This window comes from Morone saxatilis, unplaced genomic scaffold (genome assembly GCF_004916995.1).
Source record: "Morone saxatilis isolate NCDOM2014 unplaced genomic scaffold, NCSU_SB_2.0 Contig17, whole genome shotgun sequence".
NCBI lineage: Eukaryota > Metazoa > Chordata > Actinopteri > Moronidae > Morone > Morone saxatilis.
In genome coordinates this window covers 12,842,100-12,857,414 of record NW_023339729.1, presented here as the reverse complement: position 1 = coordinate 12,857,414, position 15,315 = coordinate 12,842,100, and the positions used below count along the sequence as shown (strand labels likewise).

Genomic DNA, 15,315 nt, shown 5'->3' with positions numbered 1-15,315 from the left:
GTGTGTGTGTGTGGTAGTGGTTGGTGTCGTGTGTGTGTGTTGTGTGGTGTGGTGTGTGTGTGTGTTCGATGTGGTGTGTGTGTGTGGTGTGTGTGTGTGTGTGTGTGTGTGTGGTGTGTGTGGTGTGGTTGTGTGTGTGTGTGTGGTGTGTGTGTGAGCGCATGCTCTTGAGTAGACTGAATGTGTGTGTGTGATGGAGAGAGAGAGAGAGAGAAAGAGAGAGTGTGGTGGAAAAGGCACCTGGGTTGTCACAGAGGGGCTGGAGCTTGGCAAGCTCCACACGCGACAGTAATGCCCAGAGGGTGGGAGAGAAATATGAAAGGGAATGGAGCCAGCTCAGGAGTGTGTGTGCATTACCGAATGTGTGAAGAATTAATTCAACACAAAGAAAAACATCTTTTGAACATATATGTTGCAAAACAAACCTAAATCAATGACAAATTTTGTTTAATTTTGTCCACTTTAGGGGACTATGCTCTGTGTTCTAGTTGTGTAGTAGAGCAAGCACGCAAATATGTGTTTTCTTCAGACCTAACAAACAAGAATCATATTCCTTCTTATTTAGTTAAAATAGTTAAGTTAGTTCTTAACTGTCTCTTTGTTGGGAAGCAAAGAGGATTAAACAGATAGTCCTGAGTGCGCTGCACACCTCTCTCCCACCATGTGTGAATTCATGCTTTGTTTTACTGTATATCCAAAATAGCATGTACAACCAATGTAGCAGGTAACAAATATATGTAGATCACACTCAGGGATTCATTCCCTGGTGACTGTATCTTAAAATAGTAAAAATGGCTTTTGAATGTTTGTTCATGATTGTGAGTAATTTTTTGTGGCGTGTGTGGTTATAGAATACATCTGTCCTCTTGGCCTCCCTTGCTTGCTGTCTGACCCTGCAGCTGTCACGCTATTGCCACGCGGTCTATTAAGCACACAACATGCACATAAGCACAACCACACTCAGCTATACAACCCATATCATTAGGGGCTGATGTCAGCTGCAATATCCCCCCCCAGTCTTCTTCAGTTTCTCGTGACAAAAAAAGCTAAAAAGAACCTTCTATATAGCTGAATGAGGCTTCCGTCTTAACAAGTTTGCTTTGTGCTTTCTTAGAGTTAAAACCATCGAGTCCAATGTGTTCCAAGTTTCCTCTAACTGACTGTGTGCGTCTGTGCTTTCTCATCAGGGCAAAAGGTGGGGCCTGGGGGAAGTCACCCCTGATGAACAGCCCTGTTCAAAATCAGGTGAAGCCGTAAATCGGTGCAGCCGAATCGGACGGAGAGGGATGCCCAAGACCATTGAGATCAAGTCCATCCATCACGGTTGGCCAATGTTCATGTTTGAGTAACCTACGGCCTGAATAATAGATAATAATATAATAATAATAATAATAAATAATAATCATATAATATAATATAAATATAATAATATAATAATACACTAATATACATATTGTTATTATTTTATTATTATATTATTTTCATTGATTTTGATATTATTATGTATTGTTTTCTGTTGTTGCTATCAATACTATGATTTGTTGCTTCTGTGTGTGTCCCAAAAAAAGATACTCATTAAATATTATTTTCTTTCTTTTCTAAGATATTGCGGAACACACACACACACACTTTTGCTGCCCTCTCTGGTGGTGGGAATCAAAGGTCAGCTAGCTAAGGGCAGGGATTAGGCAAATGCATCTCATAAAGGAGACCACACTGGACAGGGCCAAGACCGCAGCTGCTCTAACCTTTCACGTCCTCACTTGCCATCCAAGTGACAACTCTGTTAGCCAAACGGAAACTTTTTTAGAATCACAAAAGATGCTATTGTTTTTACTTCTCATTTATATGCTACATTATTATCCTTTTTTCTTGTAACTCAGTACATTAGCAACTAGGAATTTAACAGAGTTCAGGCAAAAGAAGCTCAACAAACCTACAGTGAAAATCAGGTACCTGACCTCATTCTGCAAGAACACAATACTGCAAGAACACAATACTGCACACCTCCGCAATTTTATGAAACCCAATGTGTGAAGAGTGAGGAAGAGAGTCAAACATCTAACGAACCAAAGGGATTGACACATTTTTCTTAGGATTTTTACGGACCACGCCAAAAGGCAGGTCAATACTGGCCTTACAGTGAGAAAGAGGACTCCAATGAGGCAACACATTACCCAGAAGAACTTGACACACTGCTATAGCACTTTATATGAAAATCCCCTCTAGCAATCAAAAATCACTCCATGCAGGTTTTACCTCATCATTGTTCTTACCAATTGCAAGATTTTATTGTATTCTACTCCAGCGTGCAGTGTGAGAGTATTATTTCACAACAAGGGTTTTATCATCACACAACACAAGTTTCATTCATCCTTGAGGTGTCGGAGCACTACAAGTGGATACATGTCTGTGTTATGTAGAAATGTGTCGTTAGAAAGAGTAAGAGTTACTTTGTTTATTCACACAAACATTCACTGAATCATATTGCCACTCTCTCATTAAAACTCCTTACACACTTTCACTTCATTTCCCAACTTCTATAAATCAACATGGCTTTCCTGGTGAACAGTATCAGTCCATATGCAATAAATCCATGTTTGTCATGGTATGGTATGTCTCCTTGGAGGCGTGCTGACATGCTTTCTAGCTGTGTGCACAAAACACTGCCACCGGGTGCAGGGCCTGAAATCAGACTACCATCATCCTAATATTCCCTAAACATAAACACTTAAAATGTCTTTTCAACATATTATTGTTGGGTAAACTGTATTTCAGTGTGTGATAAAAGCACATTTGGACATTCCTTTCTCTGAAGATAACATGTGCATAGGTTTATTTCTGTTTGATATGTGCATGATCCTGCATGCATGTACACAGGTGCATTCATGGAAAATTGTGTATGTGCCTGTAAGTGTACATAGATTTGATGGTGGGACCACACTGGCGGTGTGTAGCTGTCCCCTAAGGAAGAGTGAGCTTTAGCTTGTCAGTGTAATTGCCATCATTATGCCACTTTCTCAGCCTGACAGCCTCCTTTTATCCACTCAAATATGTGTGTGTGTGGGTGTATGTGTGTGCATGTGTTGTGTTTGTTAGTTACATCATTGGCAAACAAAAAAAGCTTTTTGAGGAAGGCACCATGCTGGCTGACTCTTAACAGAATAACTGAAGTAGAAGGACATCAAAGGACAGCCAAGGAGATGGTTCATGAAAAATGTAATAAAGAAAAAACAATAAAAGGGTATTTTTCAGGTCAGAAATTCTTGTTTCATAAGACAATGAGAATAAATGTACACCGAGTCTGTACTATTATGTATTTTGGCTTGATGCATACTGGATCACCTTCAGTAAGAAAATGTAATGTTTCAAAGGACCAGTGGGTAGGATTTAGTTGCATCTAGCAGTGATTTTTCAGATTGCAGCGCCTCACCCTCCTGTTCCCCCAACAATGAGATCCCCATCTAGAGCCAGGGTTTGGTTTGTCCATTCTGAGCTACTGTAAAGTCTTTTCCAGTTGATTGTACACTAATGAAAATATACCTATTAATATTATGTTCCATTTATGCCAATACGTCCTCTTAAATGGTACACACTGGACCTTTAAATTGTTACCATCTGATTTTTTTTTTGCTCAATTCAGTACTAAGTCAATAACTGTACATTTGGAAGCAATTACAGCCTCAAGTCCTCTCAGATACATCTGTGTCAGTTTAGATTATTTTTTGTTTTGTTTTATCCAAATCTAACTTGAAGGCAGAATCAAGCTCAATGTCAAGCTCAAGGTCGGGCTGGATGGCCTTGACCAACCTTTATTCATAAAATATATATTTTTATATGCAATTATTTAGCATTAGCAACACATGTTTTCAACTTTTTACAGTTTAATTTGCCCCCAACCAAAGCATAATTAAGCCATGGTTAAGTTCGCGTATGTAAAACCACTTGGTTAAGGTGAGGGGAAGATTGTTGTTATGGTTAAGTTTGTGCCCCATCCATCTTGACATCCACACTTACTTCCCATTGTGCTATTGTGACACTGCTCCTGGCATTGGCACTCAATTGCTGTTGCAAATTAGCCACATATGAACATCATTTGTGGGAGACAAGGTTAGGGTTAACAAAACAAAATAACACTGCAAAAGCAGGAAAAGTCAAGGGGGCTGAATACTTTCTGAAGGGACTTGATATTTTATCTTTTTTCCAGATGGAGAGAGCAAGAACTCAACAGCAAAATTCCTGTCCATGTAGCTGTTGTTCTGGATGTTTTTCAGGGCTTTTTTCTTCTTAGTTGCAGATTAAAAATGAAACTTTTGAACTGATTTTAATAAATGTTGAATTAAATGTGTGACGTCTATGTCAGACTCACCCACAACCATGATGTTGAGCTCGAAGCCCTGCTTCATGGCCTTTCTCCTCATCTGCTCCAGGATGGCATCGATGCCCACGTAGCTGAAGTCGCTGCCATGGGTCTTCTCCCCCTTACCTTGTGGGGTAGGATGGTGTGGCTTAGCGGACTCTGACATGTTGCTGTGGCTCAGATTGACCTCTGACCCTGAGGGATGCAGATAAAAGACAAAGGGCAATGAAATCAACATATATGTTCATGTGTGTCTTAGATCTCCATGTTATGATTTCAGGTTCAATATACAATCATAAAGCATGACTTTTACACAGTTAGGTGTACAAAATGGAGGCAATGCAAACGCAAGTGAAATCATATTAACTGCAGATTACACCCAGTTCAGTGTGAAGCCTGCAGAAGATACTGATCTGAGCAGTTCATTTCCTGTGTGAAACAGGATATGCCAGACTTTAAATTCAAATATATGAGCACCCACCTCTATATAAGACAGTACTAAAAGGTGATAATTTGCCATTTAAACTATCTGCCAAAAACCCAACAGGGAGTGGTGCAGATGTGTATGCACACACATCAATTAACAAGATTCATTCAATAAAGAATTCTTGTTTTCCCAGTGGTCCTTACTCAAGCACATACAGTCAACTGTAAAACTAACCAATAAATCATATGACAACAGGCACACATCTGCTCCTTAATGTTGCATACATTTTGACTAGCAACAACCTCATGTTAGCAGCACAACCCACAAGAGAAATTCTGACATTTCAGAAATAAATGATGTGAAAGTTGTAACCAAAGTTAAGGAGTACAGCTGCAGATTAGAAGTGAATTTCATAATCCTTAAAGACTTAGAAAGACCAAATGAATAGACATTGTTGGGAGAGAGCTCTGCCAACTACAAATCACAGCTTACCTCACTTCGAGGAGGATCGTTGCTAGAAGACAAAGACTGTGTGCCAAGGCACCTCTGCAACAAGCAAAGTAAAACACAGCTCAGCTCTGCCAAATGTGCTAGTATGTGCTTGCAGCAGCAGAGACTCGCACTCTTCTTCATGTAGGAGGAGACACCATTTCCTGTGCTATGACAGAAACCTGTGGTATTTTCTGTGTGAGGTTTGCAGTCACAGACACTATAAACCACACACACTATACCTGAAGCTTAATGTAGACAGCCATTCCGACTATCCAGCCTGCATGCAGACAGGTACATTGGATATGACTGGGCTGTTTTAGATCTATTATTTTTCTCAAATAATAGTTTTGTAAGCTTTTTTCTGAAGGACATAGTGTGCTTTGTGCTTATGGCTTGTCTGACATGACACAGTGTCAGCCTGCTTGTTTACAACATTGTGCCTGTTGGTGATACATATGACACATAAATAACAGTGGAAGATTTTCTTATATCATTCCCGCTCAGTATTTCCTTCCTGTCCCAGAAACCATAAGATGAAGGTGGGAGACAGTGGGAGGTTGTAAAAGACATGTGATCTCGCTAAGACTATTCATTTTCCAGTTTTTACTATAACTATGAAATACAGACTTTCCACAAGAAAAAAGCCCTCCTTTGGCTCTCTGTGACTTTGTCCTGGGAAAAGTGTTGCTAATAACCACTTTGCACCCCTTTTAGCACTGCGGGTGCTTTTAATTTAAGGCCAAAACTGGGACTTGATGGTATGTCTCAAAAGATTTTGTGTTAGCACATCTTAATTAGACCATGTGATTGAATCTGCATGTTTTTCTACTTCACACATCAATGTGCAGTTATTTACTACACAATCTCTCCCTCCTATACATTTGCACACCTTAAACACCTTACAAATCCAAGGTCATGGGGGCATTCATGAGTCAGCTGAATTTTGTGGCATATCTCCATGAGAAAGGGTACCACAGCAGCAGTCTCTATAGTATTGGTCTTTCCAGTGTTCAATTTTCAAGTGCACAGTAATGGTTTAATGATGAACTGTTCTGTGATATATTGTGATGCTTGGCTAAAACGCAATAAATCCATTGCTAAAATCTTGGGAAAATAAGAACCATCCATCCTTCTGTGCACATTATCAGGCAGCAAATTATCAGTATCAGTAGGTTTTGGTTTTGGCACAATAACTTCCACAACAACAAAGAGACAATTTCCCTTTATGCTAGGACATTTGTTTTATTAGTAAAAAAAGCAACCCTGACATTCATAGTACAGTTCAATCCATTCTGTAATGTGAACCTTCTGTTAATACCTCGTCACGGTGGGCTGGAGCAGATCTAGTGCTGAATTGCTGTCCTCAAGAAACCTGACACAGAAATGCAGCGTCTTGGAAGTGATCCAGTAATCCTGAGGTATTTGGATCAATTTATCTTTAGCCTATGAAATGTGTTTGCAAATGTTAGCATAGTGTCACAAAGCGTCAGTTGGCTAACCCTGAACTGAACTGTTTTATTGAGGCCAGTTGCATCAGTAGCCTCTTGAGTGACAGAATACAGATTAGCTCTAATGACATACTCTAAGTCTGCAACTGAACTGCCTCCTGGGCACCATGACCATGCCAACCCTGGGCCATCTGCTGGCTTACATGGCTACTCTCTAAGAATAGACAGTCACACTCAAACACACAGGCGTAGTAAGAAGAACTGGCGAGACACATGCATCGGAAAAAGGAAGAAGAAAACGGCAGTGCCAGGACTGTACAAAATGTTACCCAGGCTGTGAACCACCCTTCTGCTGTGATATTCACTTCTCTTTCTTATAGCCCAACTGTGCCTTTTCATTTCCATCAGTACTGCTTCCTAATGATATACATTCATTCTCAGGGCTAAGGCTGAGTTTGCCATTAGCAATCGCCTTTCACTGCTTTTTTACATAACTATTTATGTGACAGAGTGACAGTTCTGCCATTTGCATCCACAACAGCCTCTAAAGCATCTCTGCATGAGTCAGACCTGCCTTTGATGCTCCACAAAGAAAGCGTTAATAACCTTTTCTGGATGAGTAACTCGTTACAAATGAGCAGAGACTTCCAGTATGACTCAGATCACGACTCAGTGGCCTCAGCCGTTGAACACTAACTGTTCTCAAATAAGACAGACCCAACGGATGCATCAAAATAGAACAATGTATCAGACATGTGAGAATTATCTGGAATAAAATTCCTTTGAGGAGCAGTGTTTTATTTAACTGAAGCCAAAAAAAGCCACAGTGAGCCAGTAGGGTGCCCAGTTCCTTCAAATAAAAAAAAATTGGGAAATGGACCTGTGCAGAGGACCAAACAGGTGCAACGATGAACCTAAATTGACCCGTCAATGAAAAAACATATAAAAATATTTGGATTGCTCTAACCTCCCTTCATTAATATGAAGTCTCCAACTGAAAACAGCTTTATTAAACTGCAAACAGATGTTGTATGTGAAGATCTCTTCCAATAAATACATTAAGCAGAGGAGAGGTTGTGCCTCGTGACATGCAAAAGCGGCACTTCAGGATTAGGAGAGCTTTGTTTAATGAATGGAGATGAGTTCATGCTTTTTCTTTGCATGAATGGATAGATCCCATCAAAGAGATGACTAGTCCTTATCTTCAAATAAGGGCACTTATAGTTGAATCGGGCCCGTTTCAAGTTTCATCATTGGCATTTATGTATGTATTCTTACATTTCTGAAGATGAAATTGTGCTTTTTGTTCTTGCTGTGCATTTCACACATACTGCACATTGCTCTTTAAAATATGAGTTTCTGTCATGTGTCTTATCAGTATTATGGTAGTCATCTGGTTTCCTGTTTGTGACTGAGCGCCTCACAACAGACAAAACCACAGCATTTATGGCCGCACTAGAAGAGTTTGCAGCTTACAGGGGTACTCCACCAATTTTACACATGAATGTGAGTTTATTCATCACAAGGAGTACTACTCATCTTGTAAAAACATTTGTATGACGTTTTCTGTGGCTCTGGAGGGAGTTTAGTCAAGTCTGAGAATATAATCATGATGATGTGATCAGGGTTATCCGGAGGTTATTTTGGAGACATCACTTTTTTAACTTTTTCAGTTGGGGCAAGGGGTTTGAAAGAACTGGACATTTACCAGGTAGGGAGGATATAATAAAAAAATGCAACCAATCTGCATTATGGGAATTGTAGGATCCACTGTTTTGAACCATGACCCACACTAGGAACCTAAAGTAAAGATATTTCTGCCTCTGTTCCTTCAATTTTGAATGTTATTTTTCAAATTTGTCTCTCGCAAGTCTCCTAACTTTGTGGAAGTGAAATACCCAACTACGAAGTCCTATGTATTGTACAGTACCAGTGCATAGTAAGGTAAGATAAGTCATTACTGTTACTACTGCATCAGTGTGTTGAAAGGCGTCTGAAAGACCTGTGACAAAAAAAATTCTCTCAGTTGTAACTATTAAATTATTTTGGGCAGGACTACCGAAACCCCCAATGCACACAGCCAGTAACAATGATAAATGGTATACAGACTTAAAGTGAAAGCACTCCGATTTCTTGGAAAACAGAGCAAAAATTTATTTTTGTTAATCCTGAATGCCAGCATAGCTCAGTAGAGACCAGAAAACACAAAACTGCTTTCAGGCAGCATTTTTCTCTGGCCTCAACCTTCACAAAAAAGTAATACATCATGTTAATATTTCAAAAAGTATGCAACATGTAAACATTTAGCTGACAGATATCAGTAACCACAATCCTGAAGCATCAAACCACTTTGTTCCTTCCTGAAACTGACCTGTAATCTAACCCTCCTGGAAAACTAACACAAAGTGTTCCCCTTCCATCAGATACAAGTTTCTAACATAGAATCCCATTCCCACTTCAGACTCACACATAACTCAACACTCCCATCTCAAGCCCTTCATTAAAATCCCATCAGGCACATCACATCCAACCCTACATTTAATATTCACTGAGTGAAATGTGCCAATTCCAGAAACAAAGCCTTCATTGTCTTCTTGAAGACCCTCCGAAAAAACAAAAAAATCCAGTTTCCTTCCATCCACAAGCATCACATCATCACTTCAGCCCTACTTTAAATTATATGAAAAAGTTTTTTGTATGATATTTCAGCCCTGGTAATATTGGCATGGTAAATATCCTGCAGGAAGGGGAAGAAAACACAGGGAGAAAGACAGAGACTAACCAAAATCAAAAAATGGTTCATGACGTGCACAACATGTAATTATTTCAGATGAGCCAAACTGTTTAAATGGTGTGGTTGATGACTGACGCTCTACATACGGAACTGGTTTGTGTAGGAGGATTTTATAGTTGACCATAATTTCTTATCGGTTCCGGTTTCAAACATCTATCACACCAATTTTAACTACAGTTTTAATGTGCATGCATACTATTCTACGATACAGTTGCAAAGAAAGGAGAACAATAATTATAATATTTAAGATTATATTTGTTGTATATTTTATCCATATTGTTATATTATTCAAAGAACTGTTACACTGCTCATCATATTGTTGTTGCTGCTTACTGTATGCACACCACACTCCTGCCATCTTAGCACCGTTTTTAGTTTGAACTTTTGACTGTGTACTCCATGGAAGGTGACTCACAGCGTCTGTACATACAAACTGTGAAACTTAATTTTTGAAGAAATCTACCAAACATTACATTATGTAAAAGTCTTAATCCCATGTCTGTACCAATGAATGACTCCTCTGAATGTTATTTTCAGTCAAGTGAGTAAGGCAGTTTACTATTAATCCACCTACCCTGTGTACATAAAGAAACCTGCATGTAAAATATTTATTGCAGCATCCTTTGCACTCTGCACCATTGTCTACCGTCTAAAAATCGTACTGTCTTTGTTTGTTTATATATAATATATGTATAACTATACATATTAGTTTACGTCTACTTTGTTGAGCTTGTTGTTCTGTTTATTTATGCTGTTACTGTGTTTGTACATTAAGAGCAACATAAAACTGGAGTCAAATTCCTTATAAACTTGGCCAAGAAAAGTGATTCTGATTCTGATTAACCTGCTCTGTGGGACACCCAAATCTAGATTATTGATATTTTTAGAACTTTTTAGAACTTTCTATTTCACTTAAATAATGTCATGTACATATTTTTCTAGTGAACAAGATAGTTGGTTGTCTTCCTCTCCCTGCCTTCAGTCTGTCTAAGCATATGTTCAAAAGCTGTCTAGTCAGTCCTTAGGGGATTGGGAAAAGAAGGTATCATGTCTGTTCTTCCACTTACACACCGTTACTGACAGCTCTTAAACACTGTCTGCTTTTTGAGAGCTCTGTTATTTTTTTATGTTTTTTAAAACATGGTTCCCATGAGGCGAAACCCCCTTAATATTTGCCCTGCTGCAGTTCAGTTGCATACTTTCCTTCCCTTTCCTGAGTGTCTCTGGGTAAGCGTGTATCTCTGTTAATGTCGTCTATTTTTCCTCTTTTTTCTCTCTTTTTTTTAAACCGGAGATGACATTTCCACTGGCCCTTTGGTGGCCCCCTCTAAAGAGGAAAAGATCATTAAGTTTTATGCTGAGATGGATGGAGGGTCAAGAAAGAAGAAGCCAGCACAAGAGTTGACTGACAGTCATAAGAGTGTCACATGAATACAGGATTAACATATGCACATCATCTAAAAATTTTATGGAGTAGTTTTATGAGCATGGTCAGGTAAAGAATGAGAGTCTCAAATGAGAAATATGCTGTGTTATCTTGGGACACAAGCACATTAACAAAGATCACCACTTATTTCAATCTCAATTTAATCATACGACTACCATTTCCAGTCCAATTTTAATTGCTTATTTTTCTCATAATGAGTAATGGCATTAATACGTTTAGTGGAATGCAGTATGAGACAACAGTGAATTACCCCCAACTGTGACACAATCTGTTATGCAAAGCATATAGGTTTCTTAAACCCACAGTGCATTTGTGTTCAGTGCAAGTGTAACCTGCTGAATTCTGCAGAGATATAGGTTTAGATGGTAAAAGCTAAAAGTATATGTTTCACAGAAATAGCAGCCATGAGAAGTATAGCCAGGTAGAAAATAAACTCCTCTATGTCATGTCAGTAAGTCACTTGATCATTTTTAAGTTAACATTATGTGAAGGCTGAACAACATTAACAAAAAAAGCCCTAATTTTAAACTTAAACTACATTTGGGGAAGCAGTGGACAAAATAATGTAAAAAAACTTGAACTGAATCATAACAACAAACACTTCAACCCAGGTGGTCCACATTAGGTTGGACGCCAATTAGCAGCATTGTCAACTGCAGTATCTTGAGACATAGCAATTGCCTTTTGGTACGCATGTCATGATGTAGGACGACAGTCAAAATAATGACAGCATAGGCCAAACAGGAACAGCAGCCACAAGTTTGACTGACAAGAAGGATATGATACTTTTCTGGCAGTGCTTAAAGTCTTACAGGCTTAAAATGTCCCCTTCCAAGAGGTGTTAATATTATTTTGTCTATACCCTAATGGTCTGATATTGGGCCAACCATAATTCCAAAGTGTTTAAAAAAAGTCTCTCTTAAAACTCTAATTAATAAATAATAAATAAATAAAACTAAATGAAAGCATTTGCCTGCTGTGGTGACTTCAATGTCAAGTGTATGCATGTTTTTATGCTTAATGCTACACTGCATTCTGTTTGGGGGAGATAACATGATGGCTTGTTTACAGTAAGTACTGACTGAGTGAGGTCGACAGAAGGGAGCTGGGAGGACAGAGGAGGTTCTCACTGGGCTGTCATCTACATCCAAGAGGAAATCCCTCTCACTCAATCCCTCATCCGTCGTGTGAAACCAAAGGAACGTGGCAGTTAAAAATCCTGATGTGTTTCTACATCATCATGACTCCCTGCCGTGTAAGACGATGAGGTTCGGTGAGGCTGATGACGGCTTCAGCTGACAGAAACAGACATCGGCACTTCAGAAAAGGTCTGAAGAATGCTACTGGCCCACTTCATCTTTCGGCCTTGTCACTTGGGCCGGCCCACTGGGAATGCGACCCCTGGCCTGACGTGGAGCAAAGCAGATGGTGTGGCTTGGTGTTGAAATACAGCTCTCCACATGGAAACTTCTGGTAGTGTAGATAATGACCTGTCCCAAAACACCTTAAAAACATTGAATATGTGAGAAGAGATGGAGGGGAAAGAGCTGTAGAGGGAGGGTCATTGAGGTAAAGGCCATGACCGGGGAGAGAGATGAGATGTGAGATAAACGCTACAATAACAGCGACTGACTAAAAACGACAACATGAGTGAGCAAAGTTTGGATCAATAGCTGTAAGCAGAGACTGAGAAAATGAGACAGCAAAGCCCAACACAGCAGGGCGGTCATTGTGGTGCTGAGTACAACTGTAAGAGCCTGCTGTTCTGGGCAGCTCTCAGTACACTGTAGGCTAACTGACCACAGCCCAAACATTTCTGAGAAACATGGAAGGGGAACAAGGAGGGTCCAGCCACAGACCCATCCACAGCTGCAGTAGGGGAACTGGTACAGGGTAAAGGACAAACAGAGCGCATGCTGCAGTAAATCACAACCACCAAGCATGAAGTGGGAACGGGGCCAGCTGGTTTGAATATCTCAGTGCTGGATCCTGCATTGCACTTAATTAGAGGAAATGAGAACCATTGCACTGTTAAGAGCTAAACTTCTGCACTTGACCAATAAGTTAAGCTAATTAGGTCTCTTCGTCAGTTTCACTTTACAACAAAGTGTATTAAACAAAGTAATTAAAAAGATAATTAGAATGGAGTGTACCAAATGGTTGTATCAAGAATGTACTGCGTGTGGTCCAAGATAGCTACATTTATAAACTTCTTTGTGAAAAATCTAAGGATTATTATATTATACAATACGACAAATTATCCCTCTATCATTAGACCCTTGATTCAGATAGGGACATCTGTAGTTACAATTCATTTTAGTTCAAAAGTGCATGTTGGAGTTTGATTCTAATGTAGATAACTCTGTGGGATCTGTGCTAGCCAGAGACCAAATTCTGTAGATTCCAATTATTATCATCCCAAAATCCAAAAGGCTGTGACGGGTGACCCATAATACCCTGAGGCATAATATTGCTACAGCGCTGTAGATGAGAGCACCACAGACCACCACAGACCACCACAGACCACTACCCCTCCAGTGCTGGCAGGCCCACAACTTGTCACCTCTTACAAGACATGACATGTCTGACTTCTTCCAGTCTGTGACATACATGTAGAACAGAAAACATCCTCCCGCTGTGGGCAGCTAGAATGATACACGGTACAAGATGTGTTCATTTCCTTTTGTCTAACTAATGTACTTTACAAAACGACTGCAAGTTTATCATTTCCTACTTCAAAGTGCTGATGAGGGAAACCAAAGAGAGCGATAAAATAAGAAATATATTGTTCACTTGCTGACTGTAAATGAAGACAGGGGAGATAAGAGTCTATACACATGGACACAGTTAGAGGACAATGAAGATAAACTGTAATGTGGGAAAGAATATTTTCAGACAAACAGTCTGGTTGTTTACTGTAAAACATGTCCACTCCTCTCAGCTCTGCTGCCTTCAGGGCAAATTCTTTGGTCTAAAACAAGCCAAAAGTGTACTGCACTGTCCAACATGATGGGAACAACAGGTTAATTCTATACAGGGCTGGATTTCCCTTTTAAGACTCAGGTTTGAAGTCTTTGCTCTGATGCACAAAAAGTCTTTTTGGCATTCAAGGTTTCTTGAAAATGATGCCTGAAAGGATTGATAATGATATCAGGTGTTTAATCACAGAAAGAAAAAAAAAGACTTCTGTGTGAATTTATTTCATGCCGCTGGCTCCAAACAATCTAAATGAAGTGTTTATCTGTGGTTGATTGAATTACTTATTATCAGCAAGCTACTGTGATTAGCAACAAGCAAACAATGGCTGAGTGGCTTTACCAGCACCTATTGCGAGGCACATTGTAATAATGCTTTATGTAAATCAGATATGAGGCAGCATTAGGAATTCGCTAAGCTCCAGCACACTGACACTGCAGGCTGACTACTGTGGGAAAATTAATCCAAATTAATTTCTTAATTCAATAACGCCCTGTTAGTACTGTGATGCTGTTACAGTGACTTGAGGGTAGCACTCACATGCACTGTATTCATGCAGAAGTCTCAATGTGCAAGGTCAAATGTATCACTTGTGGTTGGTAGGCGCAAAGCAAGGATATCTACAGTATCTCTGATAATACTTCTACATGGCTAGATTGCAAATGGAGAGGAAAGCTCCAGTTACAGTCTTTTTTATTAATACTTTATACTAGCAAAGACTTGACTGGGATTTCTGGGTGCAGAATCCAACAAAGCAACTATTCAGCCATCCTTCTGCAAACTGGGTAAAAGTATTTCATGTGATGCACTGAAAACATGGTGGATAGCTGATATCTCAAAGGTTTTGCTGGACTCCAGGGCACAAAATTACAGCTAAGTGACTAACCACAACCTAATTTCCATCCAACCAGAAGCAACTGACAAGAGTTTGGACAAGAGAGGACTTCTTACTATTCCCTGAGGACGAGCAAATCTCAAACTGAAAATAAAATATGACCTGTTTGACTCTTCAACTCTCCTTGAACTTGACAACAAACTCTCTGGAGAGCGGACACAAGGGATTGTCAAAATTAAATCACGTCAAAACAGCTTGGCTCCATCAATGCCTGGCTAATCCACTGCACTGGATCAAAGTCAGGCTGGAAACTCTGTCCGATGTGACGAGAGCTGAGGCTAAAGAAGAAAACATGAACAGAGAGAGCACTGGAGACCTGAGGCTTTAAAGAGTAATAGAGGCTATCCTGATTGGTCAACACTCTGTCCCATTATGGCAGATTGATTATCCATGCATGCTCCGGAGCTGACTACACAATAGGGGAGGGAAAGGGAGAAATAAAAGGAGAGGCAAGGAGGAGAGTGTGTGTGTGTGTG

At 39.7% G+C, this 15,315-nt stretch overlaps 1 protein-coding gene across 1 annotated transcript in view; it reads right to left on the bottom strand.

Annotated features, from left to right (window-relative positions):
• The window catches only part of sept9b (septin 9b), a 54,947-nt gene that overhangs the window by 15,178 nt on the left and 24,454 nt on the right, over positions 1–15,315 (bottom strand). Inside the window, exon 3 of the mRNA XM_035659638.1 lies at positions 4,312–4,555. Within this exon, the coding sequence (XP_035515531.1) occupies positions 4,312–4,555 (244 nt within the window). The remainder of the gene's footprint in view (positions 1–4,311; positions 4,556–15,315) is intronic.